A 23,624-nucleotide genomic window follows, 5' to 3' on the forward strand; every position below is an offset into this window, starting at 1 on the left:
TTCACAATTCCTGACATTTTAATCCTAGTAAAAATTCCCTGTTTTAGGTCAGTTAGGATCACCACTTTATTTTAAGAATGTGAAATGTCAGAATAATAGTAGAGAGAATGATTTATTTCAGCTTTTATTTCTTTCATCACATTCCCAGTGGGTCAGAAGTTTACATACACTCAATTAGTATTTTGTAGCATTGCCTTCACATTGTTTAACTTTGGGCAAACGTTTCAGGTAGCCTTCCACAAGCTTCCCACAATAAGTTGGGTGAATTTTGGCCCATTCCTCCTGACAGAGCTGGTGTAACAGAGTCAGGTTTGTAGACCTCCTTGCTCGCACAAGCCTTTTCAGTTCTGCCCACACATTTTCTATAGGATTGAGGTCAGGGCTTTGTGATGGCCACTCCAATACCGTGACTTTGTTGTCCTTAAGCCATTTTGCCACAACTTTGGAAGTATGCTTGGGGTCATTGTCCATTTGGAAGACCCATTTGAGACCAAGCTTTAACTTCCTGACTGATGTCTTGAGATGTTGCTTCAATATATCCACATAATTTTCCTTCCTCATGATGCCATCTATTTTGTGAAGTGCACCAGTCCCTCCTGCAGCAAAGCACCCCCCCCAGCATGATGCTGCCACCCCCGTAATGAGGTAATGATCTGTCTATTGATCGGCACAGCAATGATAAAACAGGACCATGTTTGAAACACAAGTGGTTCTGAGCTTATGTCAATATTACACAGGTAAGCTAACAGTTACAGAAATCAGGAATGCAGACAGGCTCTATCTATCTGAGCTGCAACACACCTGTTATGTTGGGCACCTGTTATAGGCCAAAAAAGGATGCTATTATGATCAATTTTTTTCAATGGCATGTTTTGCTAAAATAAAGGTTTAAGGAAATAAAGGCAGGCACCACATTACAACAAGACAAAACAGCTCAATCAAGCCTGAGGTGCAAAGCAAAGCTTGCTTTCATAAAAGAAAAAAAAAAAAAGTTGAAAAAGTACCGTAATGGGATAATGTCTTACTGTGGTTTGTGAAGAATCCAATACTTTACCTTGTATGTGGTACAAATCCCATTATTGTGGAAGCAGCTCCTCAAAGAGTATGAATTAGGCTATTTGAGAAGGTTTGAATCCTAAGCAACCTGCCTAAACATAGCATGAAGTACAATGCCAACATAGCTACTGTAGTAGATCAAAGCTGTGTGCTGGAAAACCTTGGTGGAGCATGGGTGGAATAGGCATTGTGGTGCTCATGCGAATTAGCCTTTTTTCTTTCAGCATCAGACCAACTTCTCACTTAAAACACAGCTTTGAAGATAGACAACAACTGGTGAATTTGACCATTTAATTATAAAACATTTGTTATTATTTTATTTACATTTGTAAATTACAAGATCATCAGTTAGCTAGTAATCCTCAGTTTCAACATAGTTTAATCACTTTTCTAGTTGAGCGTTTTGATCTGCTTAACATCTGCCGTCTTACATACAAAATATCACATTACTGTTACTCGCATTTTAAAAGCATCAGGAGTTTGATTTTCAAAACCAATCAAGATATTTATAATTCACAATACTTTGTCATTATTTAAATAAATAAAAATGCATCGCTGCTAAATTATACATATTAACAAACTATTTCCTCAAGTATCTACAATGAGAGAGAGAGAAGAGAGAGAGAGAGGAATAGAGGAAGAGAGAGCGAGGAAGAGAGAGAGGAGAAAGAGGAAGAGTGAGAGAGGAGAGATCAAACAGAAAAGTCTGAGGAATTTGAGGCTTGGAGACCATAATAATAATGTTGGACACCAGGGTATGTATGTTTCAGGGGGTTGTTGTGTATCTCTGTTAACTGAGACTAGTTCCTTTGGGTTTGTGTGATGGCACGAGCTGACAGGGGCCACCCCAGGTAGAGGAAAGGGTACAGGGGACTGGTGCCACCCCAGGTTGAGGAAAGGGTACAGGGGACTGGTGCCACCCCAGGTAGAGGAAAGGGTACAGGGGACTGGTGCCACCCCAGGTTGAGGAAAGGGTACAGGGGACTGGTGCCACCCCAGGTAGAGGAAAGGGTACAGGGGACTGGTGCCACCCCAGGTAGAGGAAAGGGTACAGGGGACTGGTGCCACCCCAGGTAGAGGAAAGGGTACAGGGGACTGGTGCCACCCCAGGTTGAGGAAAGGGTACAGGGGACTGGTGCCACCCCAGGTAGAGGAAAGGGTACAGGGGACTGGTGCCACCCCAGGTAGAGGAAAGGGTACAGGGGACTGGTGCCACCCCAGGTAGAGGAAAGGGTACAGGGGACTGGTGCCACCCCAGGTAGAGGAAAGGGTACAGGGGACTGGTGCCACCCCAGGTAGAGGAAAGGGTACAGGGGACTGGTGCCACCCCAGGTAGAGGAAAGGGTACAGGGGACTGGTGCCACCCCAGGTAGAGGAAAGGGTACAGGGGACTGGTGCCACCCCAGGTAGAGGAAAGGGTACAGGGAGTGGTTGAACATGCTGGACCCCCTGCCTGCTTCTCTATCTGTAGAGTGATTTACTGTATGAGGTCACAGAGACACTCATCCCATAATAGAGGTCTACAGGTCACAGAGACACTCATCCCATAATAGAGGTCTACAGGTCACAGAGACACTCATCCCATAATAGTGGTTGCCTTTGACAACAGCCTCTCTTGCCATAGGCCTACACTCATTTACAGAGAACATTATTTCCTCCCTTTGTGTGAATATTACTAAATGTAATAAAATCTATCTGGCCCCCAGCATGTCTGCCCTATCTGGCCCCCAGCATGTCTGCCCTATCTGGCCCCCAGCATGTCTGCCCTATCTGGCCCCCAGCATGTCTGCCCTATCTGGCCCCCAGCATGTCTGCCCTATCTGGCCCCCAGCATGTCTGCCCTATCTGGCCCCCAGCATGTCTGCCCTATCTGGCCCCCAGCATGTCTGCCCTATCTGGCCCCCAGCATGTCTGCCCTATCTGGCCCCCCAGCATGTCTGCCCTATCTGGCCCCCAGCATGTCTGCCCTATCTGGCCCCCAGCATGTCTGCCCTATCTGGCCCCCAGCATGTCTTCCCTATCTGGCCCCCAGCATGTCTGCCCTATCTGGCCCCCAGCATGTCTGCCCTATCTGGCCCCCAGCATGTCTGCCCTATCTGGCCCCCAGCATGTCTGCCCTATCTGGCCCCCAGCATGTCTGCCCTATCTGGCCCCCAGCATGTCTGCCCTATCTGGCCCCCAGCATGTCTGCCCCAGCGAGATATAGATGGAGAGCAGCTGCTGCTGTGAAGACGGGAGGAGAAGAGAGGAAGCTTACACTGCCTTCACAATACACGGGTCAAATCCCTCCCCAAGCCCTACCAATACACGGGTCAAATCCCTCCCCAAGCCCTACCAATACACGGGTCAAATCTCTCCCCAAGCCCTACCAATACACGGGTCAAATCTCTCCCCAAGCCCTACCAATACACGGGTCAAATCTCTCCCCAAGCCCTACCAATACACGGGTCAAATCTCTCCCCAAGCCCTACCAATACACGGGTCAAATCTCTCCCCAAGCCCTACCAATACACGGGTCAAATCTCTCCCCAAGCCCTACCAATACACGGATCAAATCTCTCCCCAAGCCCTACCAATACACGGGTCAAATCTCTCCCCAAGCCCTACCAATACACGGGTCAAATCTCTCCCCAAGCCCTACCAATACACGGGTCAAATCTCTCCCCAAGCCCCTACCAATACACGGGTCAAATCTCTCCCCAAGCCCTACCAATACACGGATCAAATCTCTCCCCAAGCCCTACCAATACACGGGTCAAATCTCTCCCCAAGCCCTACCAATACACGGGTCAAATCCCTCCCCAAGCCCTACCAATACACGGGTCAAATCTCTCCCCAAGCCCTACCAATACACGGGTCAAATCCCTCCCCAAGCCCTACCAATACACGGGTCAAATCTCTCCCCAAGCCCTACCAATACACGGGTCAAATCCCTCTCCAAGCCCTACCAATACACGGGTCAAATCCCTCCCCAAGCCCTACCAATTTAATGCCCCATAGATAGTCCTTCAGAAGTTCAGCCCGGTGGGTTGGAGCCTGTTAGTTACTAGGTTGAAGCTACCCAAGAACAGAGGTTAAGGTTAAGATAAGATACCCAAGAACAGAGGTTAAGGTTAAGATAAGATACCCAAGAACAGAGGTTAAGGTTAAGATAAGATACCCAAGAACAGAGGTTAAGGTTAAGATAAGATACCCAAGAACAGAGGTTAAGGTTAAGATAAGATACCCAAGAACAGAGGTTAAGGTTAAGATAAGATACCCAGGTTGAGGACAAGAGGATTCTAAACAATGAGACCAGCCATGTGAAAATGATGGGAACGTTTAGGAGGGTTGGAGGCTACCGGCTCTCAGAGGAGACTACACAGGAAGGTGTTTTCTTGTTTGAGGGTCTCAGAGGAGACTACACAGGAAGGTGTTTTCTTGTTTGAGGGTCTCAGAGGAGACTACACAGGAAGGTGTTTTCTTGTTTGAGGCTCTCAGAGGAGACTACACAGGAAGGTGTTTTCTTGTTTGAGGCTCTCAGAGGAGACTACACAGGAAGGTGTTTTCTTGTTATAACTGTGTTATAACAGTCTCTTTGTCAGCTTCCTCAGACAGGAGATCTCTGTCAGGAAACAGAGTGTTATTATCTGTTAGGAGAGAGAGACACATGGAGGAGACTATAAACCACACAGCCTGACTATGGCTATATGAGGACTTACAGGCAGAGAGCTGCGGGTATTGAGGTGTGTTTGGGACATCAACAGAGGGGAAAACTGAGCGCCTGTACAGGAATGAACCAGCCCAGCGTAGAGTGGCTTTAACATGCAGGGTTGTGGTTGGTAGCTCCTGCTGAAACGACACAATCTGACTGGGGCTTTCCAGCCTAACAGAGGAGGCTGGAGTAGTCAGGACGTCAACAGAACAAACACAAGAGGGGAAGAAAACATGAACTAGCCTGGTCCCAGATCTGTTTGGCATGTCAAGGACCATAGACAGCATAAACCGATCTGGGGCTGAATAAATCCCAGCCTATAGACCCTGCTCCAAAGGTAGTGCGTTACATAGCCCATGATGTGTCTGTTCTCTCCTACAGCTCTGTCTGTATGTGATGCTGCATTTAAAGGGACGGTAGCATAAACGTAACCGCATGTAACATATGGATCGACATTAGTTTACGCATCAAAAGTCCCAATAAAAAGTTACACCTCATTTTTTCTATTATTGGAGTTATTATATAAAACTGATCAGAATGCCCAAGTCATGTCAGAAAATGTTTTTCCCGGGTGTGATGTAATATGGAGGACACAGCAAGCCAGCCTATTGCCGATAACGTAAACTCCAACATAATTTAACTTCAAATGTATAACTTCAATTTAAACCAAATTGTTTGCACTCATGACTACTGGTTTCAATTGAATTTTCTGCCAACTTATAAGCAAATACTATGAATTTATTGTTACAAATCAACTTGCAAGGTTGCTAACTAACTAGCCTGCTAACGTTAGCCATACCAGCCTGCTAATGTTACATTAGCACTGAATGAGTCAGTCAGTTGCTATCAACACCTAGCTTACATGAAAATAAACCAAAGTTCTGGAAATACATAACGCCAACTAACCAGCTATCAAAGAATGTTAGCTATATGCAGTTATCTTAGCAAGCTAGCCAGCCAGCTAACGTGAACTATTTAGCCAACTAGCTATTAGCCTAGCCAGCCTAGCCAACTAGCTATTAGCCTAACCAGCCTAGCCAACTAGCTATTAGCCTAGCCAACCACCACGACTATGGTCGGCAAGCTGGAACCCAATTACTGGAGACCAGCCAGAACACAACATAACTAAAACATAACCGCAGATCAAAAGCGCAGAGAGAGATTTACAGATTGATGGCTGGGGCCCATCCGATGGTAACAGTCGAGGAAAATCCAAAAGCTATAGCGAGAACAATCCAAAAGAGATAGATTCCGGATGTAAGTCAGCTAGCATGCTAGCACTAAGCCAAGGTGGAAAAAGTTACCAAACTCCCATAGCCTACTACACAGAGAACATGCCGAGAAGTTGACAAAAGTAAAAAGGAGAACAGACGAGGTTCTACACAATTAGAGCAGGTAGGATTTTCTCTTTCGTTTTGAGTCCACGGCAAGAAGGCACCAGAGACTGCAATTCTAATGGTCTCTCACTAGATAACACAGCCACAAAGTCTGTGATGAGCATGAGCTTGCTACTGAGCTCGCATACAAACTCTGTAGCACAGAGTAGATCCTCCATATGACGTTGAGAAATAGTGCAATGTGGGTAGTTCCGAAGATATACGGAAATAAGTTGATAAATATGTAATAACCCAAAAACATAAAACGATGTTTATACTTCCAGGGAAACCAGATGGTGACTACAATTAAGTTACGAAGTCTTTAACCACACTTGAAACCCTACCTCTTTAAGGAATACCTGGAATAGTCTAACAGTAATCCTTCTACCCCCCCCCTCCCCCAGTGGTGGTTGTCCCACTGGCTATCCTAAGTTGAATGCACCAATTTGTATGTCGCTCTGGATAAGAGCGTCTGCTAAATGACTTAAATGTTAAATATTGTTACTGTGGTGAGTCAAATCTCATGCTTCCTACTTTTTAACTTGTGCATTTAACAGAAGGAGTCAGTAGCGGCTGCATGGTACATAGTATTGTGACGTTCTGTATAGGAGACTATCTTGACCTCAATATGATGGTTATATCTCTGTTCTATACAGCAGTCCTCTCTCTGTTCTACACAGCAGTCCTCTCTCTGTTCTATCCAGCAGTCCTCTCTCTGTTCTACACAGCAGTCCTCTCTCTGTTCTACACAGCAGTCCTCTCTCTGTTCTACACAGCAGTCCTCTCTCTGTTCTATACAGCAGTCCTCTCTCTGTTCTACACAGCAGTCCTCTCTCTGTTCTACACAGCAGTCCTCTCTCTGTTCTACAGAGCAGTCCTCTCTCTGTTCTATACAGCAGTCCTCTCTCTGTTCTACACAGCAGTCCTCTCTCTGTTCTACACAGCAGTCCTCTCTCTGTTCTATCCAGCAGTCCTCTCTCTGTTCTACACAGCAGTCCTCTCTCTGTTCTACACAGCAGTCCTCTCTCTGTTCTACACAGCAGTCCTCTCTCTGTTCTACACAGCAGTCCTCTCTCTGTTCTATACAGCAGTCCTCTCTCTGTTCTACACAGCAGTCCTCTCTCTGTTCTACACAGCAGTCCTCTCTCTGTTCTATACAGCAGTCCTCTCTCTGTTCTACACAGCAGTCCTCTCTGTTCTATCCAGCAGTCCTCTCTCTGTTCTACACAGCAGTCATCTCTCTGTTCTACACAGCAGTCCTCTCTCTGTTCTACACAGCAGTCCTCTCTCTGTTCTACACAGCAGTCCTCTCTCTGTTCTACACAGCAGTCCTCTCTCTGTTCTACACAGCAGTCCTCTCTCTGTTCTACACAGCAGTCCTCTCTCTGTTCTACACAGCAGTCCTCTCTCTGTTCTACCCAGCAGTCCTCTCTCTGTTCTACACAGCAGTCCTCTCTCTGTTCTACACAGCAGTCCTCTCTCTGTTCTACACAGCAGTCCTCTCTCTGTTCTACACAGCAGTCCTCTCTCTGTTCTACACAGCAGTCCGATCTCTGTTCTACACAGCAGTCCTCTCTGTTCTACACAGCAGTCCTCTCTCTGTTCTACACAGCAGTCCTCTCTCTGTTCTACACAGCAGTCCTCTCTCTGTTCTACACAGCAGTCCTCTCTCTGTTCTATACAGCAGTCCTCTCTGTTCTATCCAGCAGTCCTCTCTCTGTTCTATCCAGCAGTCCTCTCTCTGTTCTATACAGCAGTCCTCTCTCTGTTCTATACAGCAGTCCTCTCTCTGTTCTACACAGCAGTCCTCTCTCTGTTCTATACAGCAGTCCTCTCTGTTCTATCCAGCAGTCCTCTCTCTGTTCTATACAGCAGTCCTCTCTCTGTTCTACACAGCAGTCCTCTCTCTGTTCTATCCAGCAGTCCTCTCTCTGTTCTACACAGCAGTCCTCTCTCTGTTCTATACAGCAGTCCTCTCTGTTCTATCCAGCAGTCCTCTCTCTGTTCTATCCAGCAGTCCTCTCTCTGTTCTATACAGCAGTCCTCTCTCTGTTCTATACAGCAGTCCTCTCTCTGTTCTACACAGCAGTCCTCTCTCTGTTCTACACAGCAGTCCGATCTCCAGCTCTGTGCCACACCCCGATCTGCCATTCAACAGGGAGCTTCATGCATTGAGAACACAGAAACAGAAATTAACCTCCATGGATTTGTGAGTTAACAACTAGAGTTTCGAACCCCTTCAGACCCTCAGCTAGCTAGCTAACACTCTCTATGCAGATATCCAGTTAACCCACCCTGCCAATCACTGTGTGTGTTGGCTTTTATTGAGACTGGGAGAGGAGATCTGGAGAACTGGGTCCAGTCCAGCATTGTGGCCCAGATGACATGATGGTAGTTATCCTGGGTCCTGTCCAGCATAGTGGACCAGATGACATGATGGTAGTTACAGTATACTGGGTCAGACACATGGAAGCAGAGGAGAGGAGAGGAGAGGAGAGGAGAGGAGAGGAGAGGAGAGAGAAACAGAACAGAGAGACATAAATTATTAGGAATGTCAGGGACCTTAGATTGGGATCTCTCTCTCCAAGACACCAGCCCTGATACAGCTAACCACCACACACCCACACTAACTGATAGTCCAAACAGTCAGGCTGGGGACTAACTGATAGTCCAAACAGTCAGGCTGGGGACTAACTGATAGTCCAAACAGTCAGGCTGGGGACTAACTGATAGTCCAAACAGTCAGGCTGGGGACTAACTGATAGTCCAAACAGTCAGGCTGGGGACTAACTGATAGTCCAAACAGTCAGGCTGGGGACTAACTGATAGTCCAAACAGTCAGGCTGGGGACTAACTGATAGTCCAAACAGTCAGGCTGGGGACTAACTGATAGTCCAAACAGTCAGGCTGGGGACTAACTGATAGTCCAAACAGTCAGGCTGGGGACTAACTGATAGTCCAAACAGTCAGGCTGGGGACTAACTGATAGTCCAAACAGTCAGGCTGGGGACTAACTGATAGTCCAAACAGTCAGGCTGGGGACTAACTGGTAGTCCAAACAGTCAGGCTGGGGACTAACTGATAGTCCAAACAGTCAGGCTGGGGACTAACTGATAGTCCAAACAGTCAGGCTGGGGACTAACTGATAGTCCAAACAGTCAGGCTGGGGACTAACTGGTAGTCCAAACAGTCAGGCTGGGGACTAACTGATAGTCCAAACAGTCAGGCTGGGGACTAACTGATAGTCCAAACAGTCAGGCTGGGGACTAACTGATAGTCCAAACAGTCAGGCTGGGGACTAACTGATAGTCCAAACAGTCAGGCTGGGGACTAACTGATAGTCCAAACAGTCAGGCTGGGGACTAACTGATAGTCCAAACAGTCAGGCTGGGGACTAACTGATAGTCCAAACAGTCAGGCTGGGGACTAACTGATAGTCCAAACAGTCAGGCTGGGGACTAACTGGTAGTCCAAACAGTCAGGCTGGGGACTAACTGATATAACTGGTGAGGTGTAGAAACAAACTGTATTAGCTTGTTGTTCATCTGTTAGTAGAACGCAGACAGACAGACAGACAGCATACCAAGCAGAATGCCTGGTAGTCTAGCAGACAGACAGACAGCATACCAAGCAGAATGACTGGTAGTCTAGCAGACAGTCTAGCAGACAGACAGACAGACAGCATACCAAGCAGAATGACTGGTAGTTTAGCAGACAGTCTAGCAGACAGACAGACAGACAGCATACCAAGCAGAATGCCTGGTAGTTTAGCAGACAGTGATAAAGCAGTGCTTCTCCTCCTCTAATCTGGACTAATGTATTTTCTTTCTTTCTCTCCCCCAAAGCTCCAAATGTCTCAGCCAGGTGTGTTTCCCCCCGCAGGGTGTAACAGTCCATCAGACGTCCCTCTCCCACACCCCTCCTCCTCCCCCAGGAAACCCCCTCCCTCCCTCCCTTCCTCCAGTCCGGGGCTGTAGTCTCTGGGGCGGGGAGAGGGGTTAGGGTGGAGCAGGGCGGGGTCCAGGGGCAGGGGGTGTGGTCAGATACAGGTGGATGGCTGTGCAGAGGCTTGTTGCTTCCTGTTCCTCAGACCACCTGACTTCTCCTTGTAACCAAGACACATCTGCTGAGACACATCCACCAGGGCCGAGGCCACCGTTAGCCCTACACAGAGACAGGAAGTGATGTATTAGTAACAGGAAGTTATGTATTAGTGTAAAGATGTCATGTCATAGTGTTGTGTGACCCAGGTTAGAGTTGGTCGATAAGTGGCTTGGTGCCACAGAGTCTGCATTCCTTATGTCAAAGGAGATTACTGATGCTGATCTTAGAATCATTGATGGACAGGATATAGTGATTTGGGGTAAAGGATAATAACATCAAAGAAGGTAATGCCCACCGATGGGTACCAGATGTTTGTGAAGAAACGTGTAACAGACGGTATTATAAGCTGAGAGGATCTTCTTTGTTCAAGCGAGTTCAGAATGTCCAGAGGCAGGGCTATGTCTTCTGTTATAACGAACCATGGTACATATTCAATATCTTATATGAACTCCCCATCAAAAGTTTCTAAGTATATCCTTACATTCTTAATGACTTGATACCCTAGAAACTCATCCTAACAATTAGTTTGTCACTAAACAATATGGGCCTTAGCATACAGTGGTGAATTCTGTCCTTGAAACATTTAATTAAAGGAGTCTAGAATTCCATTCATTCCTATGGAGGACAGCTCCTACTGGGGGGTACCAATATGGCCGCTACTGGGGGGTACCAACATGGCCGCTACTGGGGGGTACCAATATGGCCGCTACTGGGGGGTACCAATATGGCCGCTACTGGGGGGCACCAATATGGCCGCTACTGGGGGGTACCAACATGGCCGCTACTGGGGGGTACCAATATGGCCGCTACTGGGGGGTACCAACATGGCCGCTACTGGGGGGTACCAATATGGCCGCTACTGGGGGGTACCAATATGGCCGCCCGGTGGCTCCAAAGCCTCTCACTGGCCAATACATAGCATCAGCAATCCAGGGTTTATATACGTCATTGGACACAGCGCTTTATTCCACTGGTCCTATTTTCAGCTAACAGTTTTTATTAAAAAGAGTGTTTAGATAACCATACTGGGTCTATTAACATAACACAGTTATACGTCAGTGTGTGTGTTCAGAATTAAAGCATTTTAATAAGGTCCAGATGTTAATCACAGCTACAGTGGGGGAAAAAAGTATTTAGTCAGCCACCAATTGTGCAAGTTCTCCCACTTAAAAAGATGAGAGAGGCCTGTAATTTTCATCATAGGTACACGTCAACTATGACAGACAAAATGAGAAAAAAAATCCAGAAAATCACATTGTAGGATTTTTAATGAATTTATTTGCAAATTATGGTGGAAAATAAGTATTTGGTCAATAACAAAAGTTTCTCAATACTTTGTTTTATACCCTTTGTTGGCAATGACACAGGTCAAACGTTTTCTGTAAGTCTTCACAAGGTTTTCACACACTGTTGCTGGTATTTTGGCCCATTCCTCCATGCAGATCTCCTCTAGAGCAGTGATGTTTTGGGGCTGTCGCTGGGCAACACGGACTTTCAACTCCCTCCAAAGATTTTCTATGGGGTTGAGATCTGGAGACTGGCTAGGCCACTCCAGGACCTTGAAATGATTCTTACGAAGCCACTCCTTCGTTGCCCGGGCGGTGTGTTTGGGATCATTGTCATGCTGAAAGACCCAGCCACGTTTCATCTTCAATGCCCTTGCTGATGGAAGGAGGTTTTCACTCAAAATCTCACGATACAGGGCCCCATTCATTCTTTCCTTTACACGGATCAGTCGTCCTGGTCCCTTTGCAGAAAAACAGCCCCAAAGCATGATGTTTCCACCCCCATGCTTCACAGTAGGTATGGTGGGGACACGTCTGGCACTGCAGGATTTGAGTCCCTGGCGGCGTAGTGTGTTACTGATGGTAGGCTTTGTTACTTTGGTCCCAGCTCTCTGCAGGTCATTCACTAGGTCCCCCCGTGTGGTTCTGGGATTTTTGCTCACCGTTCTTGTGATCATTTTGACCCCACGGGGTGAGATCTTGCGTGGAGCCCCAGATCGAGGGAGATTATCAGTGGTCTTGTATGTCTTCCATTTTCCTAATAATTGCTCCCACAGTTGATTTCTTCAAACCAAGCTGCTTACCTATTGCAGATTCAGTCTTCCCAGCCTGGTGCAGGTCTACAATTGTGTTTCTGGTGTCCTTTGACAGCTCTTTGGTCTTGGCCATAGTGGAGTTTGGAGTGTGACTGTTTGAGGTTGTGGACAGGTGTCTTTTATACTGATAACAAGTTCAAACAGGTGCCATTAATACAGGTAACGAGTGGAGGACAGGGGAGCCTCTTAAAGAAGAAGTTACAGGTCTGTGAGAGCAAGAAATCTTGCTTGTTTGTAGGTGACCAAATACTTATTTTCCACCATAATTTGCAAATAAATTCATTAAAAATCCTACAATGTGATTTTCTGGATTTTTTCTCTCTCAATTTGTCTGTCATAGTTGACGTGTACCTATGATGAAAATTACAGGACTCTCTCATCTTTTTAAGTGGGAAAACTTGCACAATTGGTGGCTGACTAATTACTTTTTTTCCCCACTGTAATCTGAAATCCTCCTACACACCAACTACCACAGCAGGAGCTAAAGTCCTAACAGATGAATAGTTGGAGGCTGAAGGAGGTTTGTGACCGCAGGGCTGTTGATGGTCAGAACATGATGAAAGATGACTTGCTGTGTAAAGGGCAGAAACAGAACCCCGGGAAGGGGGAGATGAGGGGGAGATGAGGGGGAGATGAGGGGGGAGATGAGGGGGAGATGAGGGGGCCGCCTCTGGGAGCTCCAGATGGAAGGTTTTGTTATGACAGAGAGACAATTTAATTAATAAGACTGGGAGAGAGGGGGAGGGACCCAGAGATGGGGGAGAGAGAGAGGGATAAGGAGAGAGAGAAGGGGGAGAGGGAGAGAGAGAGAGAGGGGAGAGGGAGAGAGAAAGAGGGGGGAGAGGGAGAGAGAAATGGGAGAGTGATAGAGAGAGAGGGGGGAGAGTGATAGAGAGAGAAGGGAAGAGGGATAGAGAGAGAGAAGGGGGAGATGGATAGAGAGAGAGAGAGAGAGAGAGAGAGAGAGAGAGGGTGGAGAGGGATAGAGAGAGAAGGGGGAGATGGATAGAGAGAGAGAGAGGGGGAGAGGGATGGAGAGAGATCGAGAGAGGGGGGAGAGGGATAGAGAGAGAGAGGGGGAGAGAGAGGAGAGGGATAGCGCAAGAGAAGGGGGAGATGGATAGAGAGAGGGGGGAGAGGGATAGAGAGAGAGGGGGGAGAGGGATAGAGAGAGAGAAGGGGGAGCGGGGGAGACGGATAGAGAGAGAGAAGGGGGAGAGGGGGAGAGGGATGAGAGAGAGAGAAGGGGGAGAGGGGGGAGAGGGATAGAGAGAGAGAAGGGGGAGAGGGAGAAAGATGGGAGAGAGAGAGAGAGATATGGGAGAGAGAGAGAGATGGGGGAGTGATAGAGAGAGGGGGAGAGTGAGAGAGAGAGAAGGGAAGAGGGATAGAGAGAGAGAAGGGGGAGATGGATAGAGAGAGGGGGAGGAGAGAGAGAGAGAGAGAGGGGGGAGAGGGATAGAGAGAGGGGGGAGAGGGTTAGAGAGAGAGGGTGGAGAGGGAGAGAGAGAGAGAGAGAGGGGAGAGAGAAGGGGGGAGAGAGAAGGGGCAGAGGGAGAGAGAGAGAAGGGGGAGAGAGAAGGGGGAGAGGGAGAGAGAGAGAAGGGGAGAGAGAAGGGGGAGAGGGGGAGAGAGAGAAGGGGGAGAGGGGGAGAGAGAGAAGGAGGATGGGGAGAGAGAGAAGGGGAGAGAGGGATGGGGAGAGGGGGGAGAGAGAGAAGGGAGAGGGGGAGAGAGAGAAGGGGGAGAGGGATAGAGAGAGGGGGGAGAAGGAGAGGGGGAGAGAGAGAAGGGGGAGAGGGGAGAGAGAGAAGGGGGAGAGGGTTAGAGAGAGAAGGGGAGAGGGATAGAGAGAGAGAGGGAGGGGGAGAGAGAGGGGGAGAAGGATAGAGAGAGAGAATGGGGAGAGGGATAGAGAGAGAGAGAAGGGAGAGGGATAGAGAGAGAGAGAGGGGGAGGGGGAGAGAGAGAAGGGGGGGGGGAGAGAGAGGGGGGAGAAGGATGGAGGGGGGCGAGGGATAGAGAGAGTGGGAGCTGGCTAGAGGGAGGGGACAGGGAGAGGGGGAGTGGGCTGAAGAGAGATAGAGAGGGGGACAGGGAGAGAGAGAGAGAGGGGGGAGAAGGATAGAGAGAGAGGGGGGAGAAGGATAGAGAGAGAGAGAGGGGGAGAGAGATAGAGAGTGGGGGAGAGGGAGAGAGAGAGAGGGGGAGAGGGAGAGAGAGAGAGGGGGAGAGGGAGAGAGAGAGAGAGAGGGGGAGAGGGGGAGAGAGAGAGAGAGAGGGGGGAGAGGGATAGAGAGAGAGGGGGGAGGGAAAGAGAGAGAGAGGGGAGAGAAGGATATAGAGAGAGGGGGGAGAGGGAGAGAGAGATAGGGGGAAGAGGGAGAGAGATAGAGGGGGAGAGATAGGGGGAAGAGGGAGAGAGAGAGAGGTGTCATCCCTCTATCTTACCAGACTGACCGGGCGGGGGGATGCCCCCGGTGCCTCTGGGTAAACGGACGAAGATGGAGAGGACAGCAGCCTTGTTCCCAAAACACGGCTCCAGGGCGATGGGCTTGGGGACCATCTGGAGAGGAGAGAGAGACATCAGGTAAGGCGTCATAGATACAATATGTGTTGTACTTCTCTGTGTCATATCAACAGTCCTGCTGGGCATGACAAGGAGTTGGCAAGAGAGCAGAAACACACTGCCACTCAGGATAACCAGTTCACTGGAGGGTACTATGGTGTTGAATGCTGACCTATAGTCAATGAACAGCATTCTCACATAGGTATTCCTCTTGTCCAGATGGGATAGGGCAGTGTGCAGTGTGATGGCGATTGCATCGTCTGTGGATCTATTGGGGCGGTAAGCAAATTGAAGTGGATCTAGGGTGACAGGTAAGGTAGATGATCCTTGACTAGTCTCTCAAAACACTTCATGATGACAGGCTCGTCCTGCTTATTGGTTGTTTAGAGATGAACAACTAAACTAACTGCGTTGTTGTCATTGCAGCAATGTGTCAATTGTGAAGACCTGGACAGTTTTTAAATCATTAATTGGTGTAGCTAATTGTTTTTTCCCCATTTGTTTTTCAGGGACTAAAGTGGGCACCTGATTGTCTTTCACTCCATTGCATTGGCAGGAGAAAACAGTCCTGCCAGACTCGTTTTGAGGTAAGACATTTGAACAACATCTGATGAAAAATGTAGAAAATGCAGCCAGCTGTGTTCTGTTCAATCTAGGCTTGCTAGCCAGCCAAGTTATTTGTGCTGATGAGTCTGTTTAGCTAGCTTGCTACTGTAGCAGTGTCTGTTTAGCTAGCTTGCTACTGTAGCAGTGTCTGTTTAGCTAGCTTGCTACTGTAGCAGTGTCTGTTTAGCTAGCTTGCTATTGTAGCAGTGTCTGTTTAGCTAGCTTGCTACTGTAGCAGTGTCTGTTTAGCTAGCTTGCTACTGTAGCAGTGTCTGTTTAGCTAGCTTGCTACTGTAGCAGTGTCTGTTTAGTTAGCTTGCTACTGTAGCAGTGTCTGTTTAGCTAGCTTGCTACTGTAGCAGTGTCTGTTTAGCTAGCGTGCTACTGTAGCAGTGTCTGTTTAGCTAGCGTGCTACTGTAGCAGTGTCTGTTTAGCTAGCTTGCTTGAGCATTGAGGTTAATTTTTCCCCCTTGTCATGAAGGACATCTCATCCTGACACCCTAAAGATGTATATTTTGTAATCCACGTCGGCACCAACGATGTTAGGATGAAACAGTCCGAGGTCACCAAGCGCAACATAACTTCAGTGTGTAAATTAGCTAGAAAGATGTGTCAGCATCGAGTAATTGTCTCTGGCCCCTCCCAGTTAGGGGGAGTGGTTAGCTCTACAGCAGTAATTGTCTCTGGCCCCCTCCCAGTTAGGGGGAGTGATGAGCTCTACAGCAGAGTCTCACAACTCAATCCCTGGTTGAAAACTGTTGTTTTCTGCCCCTCCCAAAAGATAGAATTTATAGATAATTGGCCCTCTTTCTGGGACTCACCCACAAACAGGACCAAGCCTGGCCTGCTGAGGAGTGATGGACTCCATCCTAGCTGGAGGGGTGTTACAGGACCAAGCCTGGCCTGCTGAGGAGTGATGGACTCCATCCTAGCTGGAGGGGTGTTACAGGACCAAGCCTGGCCTGCTGAGGAGTGATGGACTCCATCCTAGCTGGAGGGGTGCTACAGGACCAAGCCTGGCCTGCTGAGGAGTGATGGACTCCATCCTAGCTGGAGGGGTGCTCTCATCTTATCTACCAACATAGACAGGGCTCTAACTCCTCTAGCTCCACAATGAGACAGGGTGCAGGCCAGGCAGCAGGCTATTAGCCAGCCCAATGAGACAGGGTGCAGGCCAGGCAGCAGGCTGTTAGCCTCCCCAATGAGACAGGGTGCAGGCCAGGCAGCAGGCTAGTAGCCAGCCCAATGAGACAGGGTGCAGGCCAGGCAGCAGGCTGTTAGCCAGCCCAATGAGACAGGGTGCAGGCCAGGCAGCAGGCTGTTAGCCAGCCCAATGAGACAGGGTGCAGGCCAGGCAGCAGGCTGTTAGCCAGCCCAATGAGATAGGGTGCAGGCCAGGCAGCAGGCTGTTAGCCAGCCTGACAGCTTAGTGGAGTCTGCCACTAGCACAGTCCGTGTAGTCAGCTCAGCTATCCCCATTGAGACCGTGTCTGTGCCTCGATCTAGGTTGAGGCAAATTACAGCCTCTTTGAATCTGTGTATTTCTTCATAGCTCAGCTGTCCTGAGTCTGCACCTAGGATCAATGGAGACACTCAAGTTTTTTAAAATCCTGTATCTCTTGACACATTCATGAAAATAGTCATGGTCTCTAAACCTTCAAGCTGCCTACTGGACCCTATTCCAACTAAACTACTGAAAGAGCTACTTCCTGTGCTTGGCCCTCCTATGTTGAACATAATAAATGGCTCCCTATCCACTGGATGTGTACCAAAGTCACTAAAAGTGGCAGTAATAAAGTAACTAACCTGTCTCAGTTTATCAACCAGCTAATTATTATAATCAGGTGCGCTAGATTAGGGTTGGAGCGAAAACCTTCAGGACGGTGGCTCTCCAGGAACAGGGTTGGCCAGGCCTGTCCTCGACCTTAGTGCTGCTTTTGACACCATCGATCACCACATTCTTTTGGAGAGATTAGAAGCCCTAATTGGTCTAAAAGCTCTTTCCTGGTTTAGATCTTATCTGTCGGAAAGATATCAGTTCGTCTCTGTGGATGGTTTGTCCTCTGACAAATCAATGGTAGGTTTCAGTGTTCCTCAAGGTTCCGTTTTAGGACCACTATTGTTTTCACTATATATTCTACCTCTTGGTGATGTCATTCGGAAACACAATGTCACCTTTCACTGCTATGCAGACGACACAGAGCTTTACATTTCGATGAAACATGGTGAAGCCCCAAAATTGCCTACCCTGGAAGCCTGTGTTTCAGACTTAAGGAAGTGGATGGCGGCATTTAAAAAAACGTTTAAACTCGGACAAAACAGAGATGCTAGTTCTAGGTCCCAAGAAACAAATATATCTGCTGTTGGATCTGACAATTAATCTTGATGGTTGTACAGTCGTCTCAAATAAAACTGAAGGACCTCGGCGTTACTCTGGACCCTGATCTCCTCTTTTGACGAACATATTAAGAATTTTTCAAGGACAGCTTTTTCCCCCCATCTTCGTAACATTGATAACATCAAACTTTTTCTCCAAAAAAAAGCTAACCCATGCTTCTGTCACTTCTAGATCAGATTACTGTAATGCTCTACTCTTCAGCTACCCGGATAAAACACTAAATAAACTTCAGTTAGTGCTAAACACGGCTGCAAGTATCTAGACTAGAACCAAAAAATGTGATCATAATTCTCCAGTGCTAGCCTCTCTACACTGGCTTCCTGTTAAGGCTAGGGCTGATTTCAAGGTTTTACAGCTAACCTACAAAGCATTACATGGGCTTGCTCCTACCTATCTCTCCGATTTGGTCCTGCCGTACATACCTACACGTACGCTACGGTCACAAGACGCAGGCCTCTTTATTGTCCCTAGACTTTCTAAGCAAACAGCTGGAGGCAGGGCTATAGAGCTCCATTTGTATGGAATGTTTGTTTTTTTATCAATGTGAGAGACGCAGACTCTGTCTCGACCTTTAAGTCTTTACTGAAGACTCATCTCTTCAGTAGGTCCTATGATTGAGTGTAGTCTGGCCCAGGGGTGCCAAGATGAACGGAAAGGCACTGGAGCGACGAACCGCTCTTGCTGTCTCTGCCTGGCCGGCTCCCCTCTGCCTTTGACCCTGTTACGGGGGCTGAGTCACTGGCTTACTAGTGCTCTTCCATGCCGTCCCTAGAAGGGGTGCATCACTTGAGTGGGTTGAGTCACAGACGTGATCTTCCTGTCCGGTTTTGCGCCCCCACGGGATCGTGTGGTGGAGGAGATCTTCGTGGGCTGGTCAGTCCACCTGGTCGTGCTGCTGCTCCAGTTTCCACTCTTCTGCCTGCGGCTATGGAACCCTGACCTGTTCACCAGACGTGCTACCTTGTCCCAGACCTGCTGTTTTCAACTCTCTCTCTCTACCGCACCTGCTATTTCAACCTCTAAATGCCCGGCTATGAAAAGCCAAGTGACATTTACTCCTGATGTACTGACCTGTTGCAACCTCTACAACCACTGTGATTATTATTTGACCCTGCTGGTCATCTATGAACGTTTGAACATCTTGAAGAACAATCTGGCCTTAATGGCCACGTACGGCCAATCTGCACCCGGCACAGCCAGAAGGGGACTGGCCACCCCTCAGAGCCTGGTTCCTCTCTACCCAGTACAGCCAGAAGGGGACTGGCCACCCCTCAGAGCCTGATTCCTCTCCACTCAGCACAGCCAGAAGGGGACTGGCCACCCCTCAGAGCCTGATTCCTCTCCACTCAGCACAGCCAGAAGAGGACTGACCACCCCTCAGAGCCTGGTTCCTCTCCACTCAGCACAGCCAGAAGAGGACTGACCACCCCTCAGAGCCTGGTTCCTCTCTAGGTTTCTTCCTAGGTTCCTGCCTTTCTAGGTAGTTTTTCATAGCCACCGTGCTTCTACATCTCCATTGCTTGATGTTTGGGGTTTTAGGCAGAGTTTCTGTATAGCACTTTGTGACATCTGCTGATGTAAAAAGGTCTTTATAAATACATTTGATTGATTGATTGATTTCACATGACTAGGCAGGGGCCCAACCACTTGGGAGCCAGGCCGACCCACTGGGGAGCCAGGTCCAGCCAATCAGAATCAGTTTTTCCTCAATCAGAATATTTTGGTACCCTTCCCCAGATCTGTGCCTCAACACAATCCTGTCTCGGAGCTCTACGGACAATTCCTTCGACCTCATGGCTTGGTTTTTGCTCTTACATACACTGTAAACTATGGGACCTTATATAGACAGGTGTGTGATTTTCCAAATCATGTCCAATCAATGGAATTTACCACAGGTGGACTCCAATCAAGTTGTAGAAACATCTCAAGGATGCTCAATTTCGAGTCTCATAGCAAAGGGTCTGAATACTTATGTAAATAAGGTATTTCTGTTGACTATTTGTAATAAATGTACAGACATTTCTAAAAACCTGTTTTTGATTTGTCATTATGGGGTATTGTGTGTAGAAAAACTATTTAATTCCATTTTAGAATAAGGCTGTAAGGTTTCAAAATGTGGAAAAGTCAAGGGGTCTGAATACTTTCCCAATGCACTGTATATTATACCATAATGTCCCAGAACAAGGTGTATATTATACCATAATGTACCAGAACAAGGTGTATATTATACCATAATGTACCAGAACAAGGTGTATATTATACCATAATGTACCAGAACAAGGTGTATATTATACCATAATGTACCAGAACAAGGTGTATATTATACCATAATGTACCAGAACAAGGTGTATATTATACCATAATGTACCAGAACAAGGTGTATATTATACCATAATGTACCAGAACAAGGTGTATATTATACCATAATGTACCAGAACAAGGTGTATATTATACCATAATGTACCAGAACAAGGTGTATATTATACCATAATGTACCAGAACAAGGTGTATATTATACCATAATGTACCAGAACAAGGTGTATATTATACCATAATGTACCAGAACAAGGTGTATATTATACCATAATGTACCAGAACAAGGTGTATATTATACCATAATGTACCAGAACAAGGTGTATATTATACCATAATGTACCAGAACAAGGTGTATATTATACCATAATGTACCAGAACAAGGTGTATATTATACCATAATGTACCAGAACAAGGTGTATATTATACCATAATGTACCAGAACAAGGTGTATATTATACCATAATGTACCAGAACAAGGTGTATATTATACCATAATGTACCAGAACAAGGTGTATATTATACCATAATGTACCAGAACAAGGTGTATATTATACCATAATGTACCAGAACAAGGTGTATATTATACCATAATGTACCAGAACAAGTTGTATATTATACCATAATGTACCAGAACAAGGTGTATATTATACCATAATGTACCAGAACAAGGTGTATATTATACCATAATGTACCAGAACAAGGTGTATATTATACCATAATGTACCAGAACAAGGTGTATATTATACCATAATGTACCAGAACAAGGTGTATATTATACCATAATGTCCCAGAACAAGGTGTATATTATACCATAATGTACCAGAACAAGGTGTATATTATACCATAATGTCCCTGAACAAGGTGTATATTATACCATAATGTACCAGAACAAGGTGTATATTATACCATAATGTACCAGAACAAGGTGTACCATAATACACAACACTGCTCTCTGGAAGAAATAGAAACGTGTTAGATTATACAGACCCCTCTGGGATACCACCAACGATGACCCAGGACTCACAGGGCATAACGGCCTGAGAGGGGTGGACTTAACAAAGACTATATATGATTAACATACAGGGTTAAACATACTATTGGGTCAAATACAGTAGAAACGGTCAGCTTTTTATTCCACAGCTTTAGGTTGTCAGGAGAAACCTGGACCATGTATCTTCCATTCCTCTTCAGAGCAGATCGTTTAAATAGACACTTTCTCCAATTTATCCCCGCAAGTGCAGTTTGTTAAGGCAAACTAATGGAGAATACTTAATGTATAAATAATATCCAACAGAGTTGGTGAAATTACAAAAATAGAATTTCCATTTAAACCGACTGAATTCCTTCTTCAATTCCATCTAGCCCTCTTCTCTCTCTCCACTAACCCCATGTCCCTCCTATCAGGGAAGTCCCTCTCTGACATCAATCACTATAAAACAACAGGTTTGTTGATTCCCTGCCTCTTTTCTGTTTTAGCAACGTTAAACAACCTGTGTGTGTGTGTGTGTGTGTGTGTGTCTTCCTAACAGAACTCCACCTGCACAATAACACCATTTATCTCTGTCAACAGCTACTCCCTCTCTCTCCTCTCCAGGAGGAAATGTTTAAATTAAATAAAAAACATTCTTCTAAAATTCTATGACGTATTCCTCCATTCCCCATGTCTGTTGTTCCCTGTCTGATGTTCACTGAAGGTAGAGACTTTTCTCTGTCTCTTCTGAAGCAATGTTAATTACATTTCTGAACAGATGCCTTTGTTTCAGCTGCACTCTCTCTAGTATCCCTCTCTCTAGTCTCCCCCTGCCTCCCTCTCTCTAGTCTCCCCCTGCCTCCCTCTCTCTAGTCTCCCCCTGTCTCCCTCTCTCTAGTCTCCCTCTCTCTAGTCTCCCCCTGCCCCCCTCTCTCTAGTCTCCCCTGCCTCCCTCTCTCTAGTCTCCCCCTGCCTCCCTCTCTCTAGTCTCCCCCTGTCTCCCTCTCTCTAGTCTCCCCCTGCCTCCCTCTCTCTAGTCTCCCCCTGCCTCCCTCTCTCTAGTCTCCCCCTGTCTCCCTCTCTCTAGTCTCCCCCTGCCTCCCTCTCTCTAGTCTCCCTCTCTCTAGTCTCCCCCTGCCCCCCTCTCTCTAGTCTCCCCTGCCTCCCTCTCTCTAGTCTCCCCCTGCCTCCCTCTCTCTAGTCTCCCCTGCCTCCCTCTCTCTAGTCTCCCCTGCCTCCCTCTCTCTAGTCTCCCCTCCCTCCCTCTCTCTAGTCTCCCCCTGCCTCCCTCTCTCTAGTCTCCCCTGCCTCCCTCTCTCTAGTCTCCCCTGCCTCCCTCTCTCTAGTCTCCCCCTGCCTCCCTCTCTCTAGTCTCCCCCTGCCTCCCTCTCTCTAGTCTCCCCTGCCTCCCTCTCTCTAGTCTCCCCCTCCCTCCCTCTCTCTAGTCTCCATAGTCTCCCTCTCTCTAGTCTCCCCCTGCCTCCCTCTCTCTAGTCTCCCCTGCCTCCCTCTCTCTAGTCTCCCCCTGCCTCCCTCTCTCTAGTCTCCCCCTGCCTCCCTCTCTCTAGTCTCCCCTGCCTCCCTCTCTCTAGTCTCCCCCTCCCTCCCTCTCTCTAGTCTCCATAGTCTCCCTCTCTCTAGTCTCCCCTGCCTCCCTCTCTCTAGCCTCTCTCTAGTCTCCCTCTCTCTAGTCTCCCCTGCCTCCCTCTCTCTCCCTGCCTCCCTCTCTAGTCTCTCTCTAGTCTCCCTCTCTCTATAGTCTCCCCCTGCCTCCCTCTCTCTAGCCTCTCCCTAGTCTCCCTCTCTCTAGTCTCCCCCTGCCTCCCTCTCTCTAGTCTCCCCCTGCCTCCCTCTCTCTAGTCTCCCCCTGCCTCCCTCTCTCTAGTCTCCCCCTGCCTCCCTCTCTCTAGTCTCCCCCTGCCTCCCTCTCTCTAGTCTCCCCCTGCCTCCCTCTCTCTAGTCTCCATAGTCTCCCTCTCTCTAGTCTCCCCCTGCCTCCCTCTCTCTAGCCTCTCTCTAGTCTCCCTCTCTCTAGTCTCCCCCTGCCTCCCTCTCTCTCCCTGCCTCCCTCTCTAGTCTCTCTCTAGTCTCCCTCTCTCTATAGTCTCCCCCCTGCCTCCCTCTCTCTAGCCTCTCCCTAGTCTCCCTCTCTCTAGTCTCCCCCTGCCTCCCTCTCTCTAGTCTCCCCCTGCCTCCCTCTCTCTAGTCTCCCCCTGCCTCCCTCTCTCTAGTCTCCCCTGCCTCCCTCTCTCTAGTCTCCCCCTGCCTCCCTCTCTCTAGTCTCCCCCTGCCTCCCTCTCTCCAGCCTCTCCCTAGTCTCCCTCTCTCTAGTCTCCCCCTGCCTCCCTCTCTCTAGTCTCCCCCTGCCTCCCTCCCTCTCTCTAGTCTCGCGGTCTCCCTCTCTCTAGCCTCTCCCTGCCTCCATCTCTCTAG

The 23,624-nt window shown here is 47.9% G+C and overlaps 2 protein-coding genes across 9 annotated transcripts in view; one reads left to right on the top strand and one right to left on the bottom strand.

The window, feature by feature from the left end:
• Positions 1 to 586: 586 nt before the first annotated feature.
• LOC123481887 (extensin-2-like) lies at positions 587 to 6,526 on the top strand. 6 transcript variants are annotated; one of them, XR_006657426.1, is made up of 2 exons: positions 587 to 4,554; positions 4,598 to 6,526. XR_006657426.1 is itself a non-coding variant. In XM_045207511.1 (2 exons), exon 2 carries the CDS (start codon positions 2,814 to 2,816, stop codon positions 4,044 to 4,046), a length of 1,233 nt encoding a protein of 410 aa, XP_045063446.1. In that variant the 5' UTR covers positions 587 to 2,545; positions 2,583 to 2,813; the 3' UTR covers positions 4,047 to 6,526. The 6 variants fall into 6 exon arrangements, 3 of the variants coding, with proteins under 3 accessions (XP_045063446.1, XP_045063447.1, XP_045063448.1); XR_006657427.1 differs by having other exon boundaries at positions 587 to 4,267; positions 4,301 to 6,526; XR_006657428.1 differs by having other exon boundaries at positions 587 to 4,129; positions 4,163 to 6,526.
• A 3,564-nt stretch (positions 6,527 to 10,090) lies between these two features.
• Positions 10,091 to 23,624, bottom strand: part of LOC121556227 (attractin-like) — a 198,781-nt gene continuing 185,247 nt past the window's right edge. For all 3 annotated transcript variants that reach the window (XM_041870125.1, XM_041870126.1, XM_041870124.1), the window contains exons 28-29: positions 14,783 to 14,897; positions 10,091 to 10,290 (exon numbers count right to left, since the gene is read on the bottom strand). In XM_041870125.1, the coding sequence (XP_041726059.1) occupies positions 10,166 to 10,290; positions 14,783 to 14,897 (240 nt within the window). In that variant the 3' untranslated portion in view covers positions 10,091 to 10,165. The remainder of the gene's footprint in view (positions 10,291 to 14,782; positions 14,898 to 23,624) is intronic.

This window comes from Coregonus clupeaformis, chromosome 25 (genome assembly GCF_020615455.1).
Source record: "Coregonus clupeaformis isolate EN_2021a chromosome 25, ASM2061545v1, whole genome shotgun sequence".
Lineage (NCBI taxonomy): Eukaryota > Metazoa > Chordata > Actinopteri > Salmoniformes > Salmonidae > Coregonus > Coregonus clupeaformis.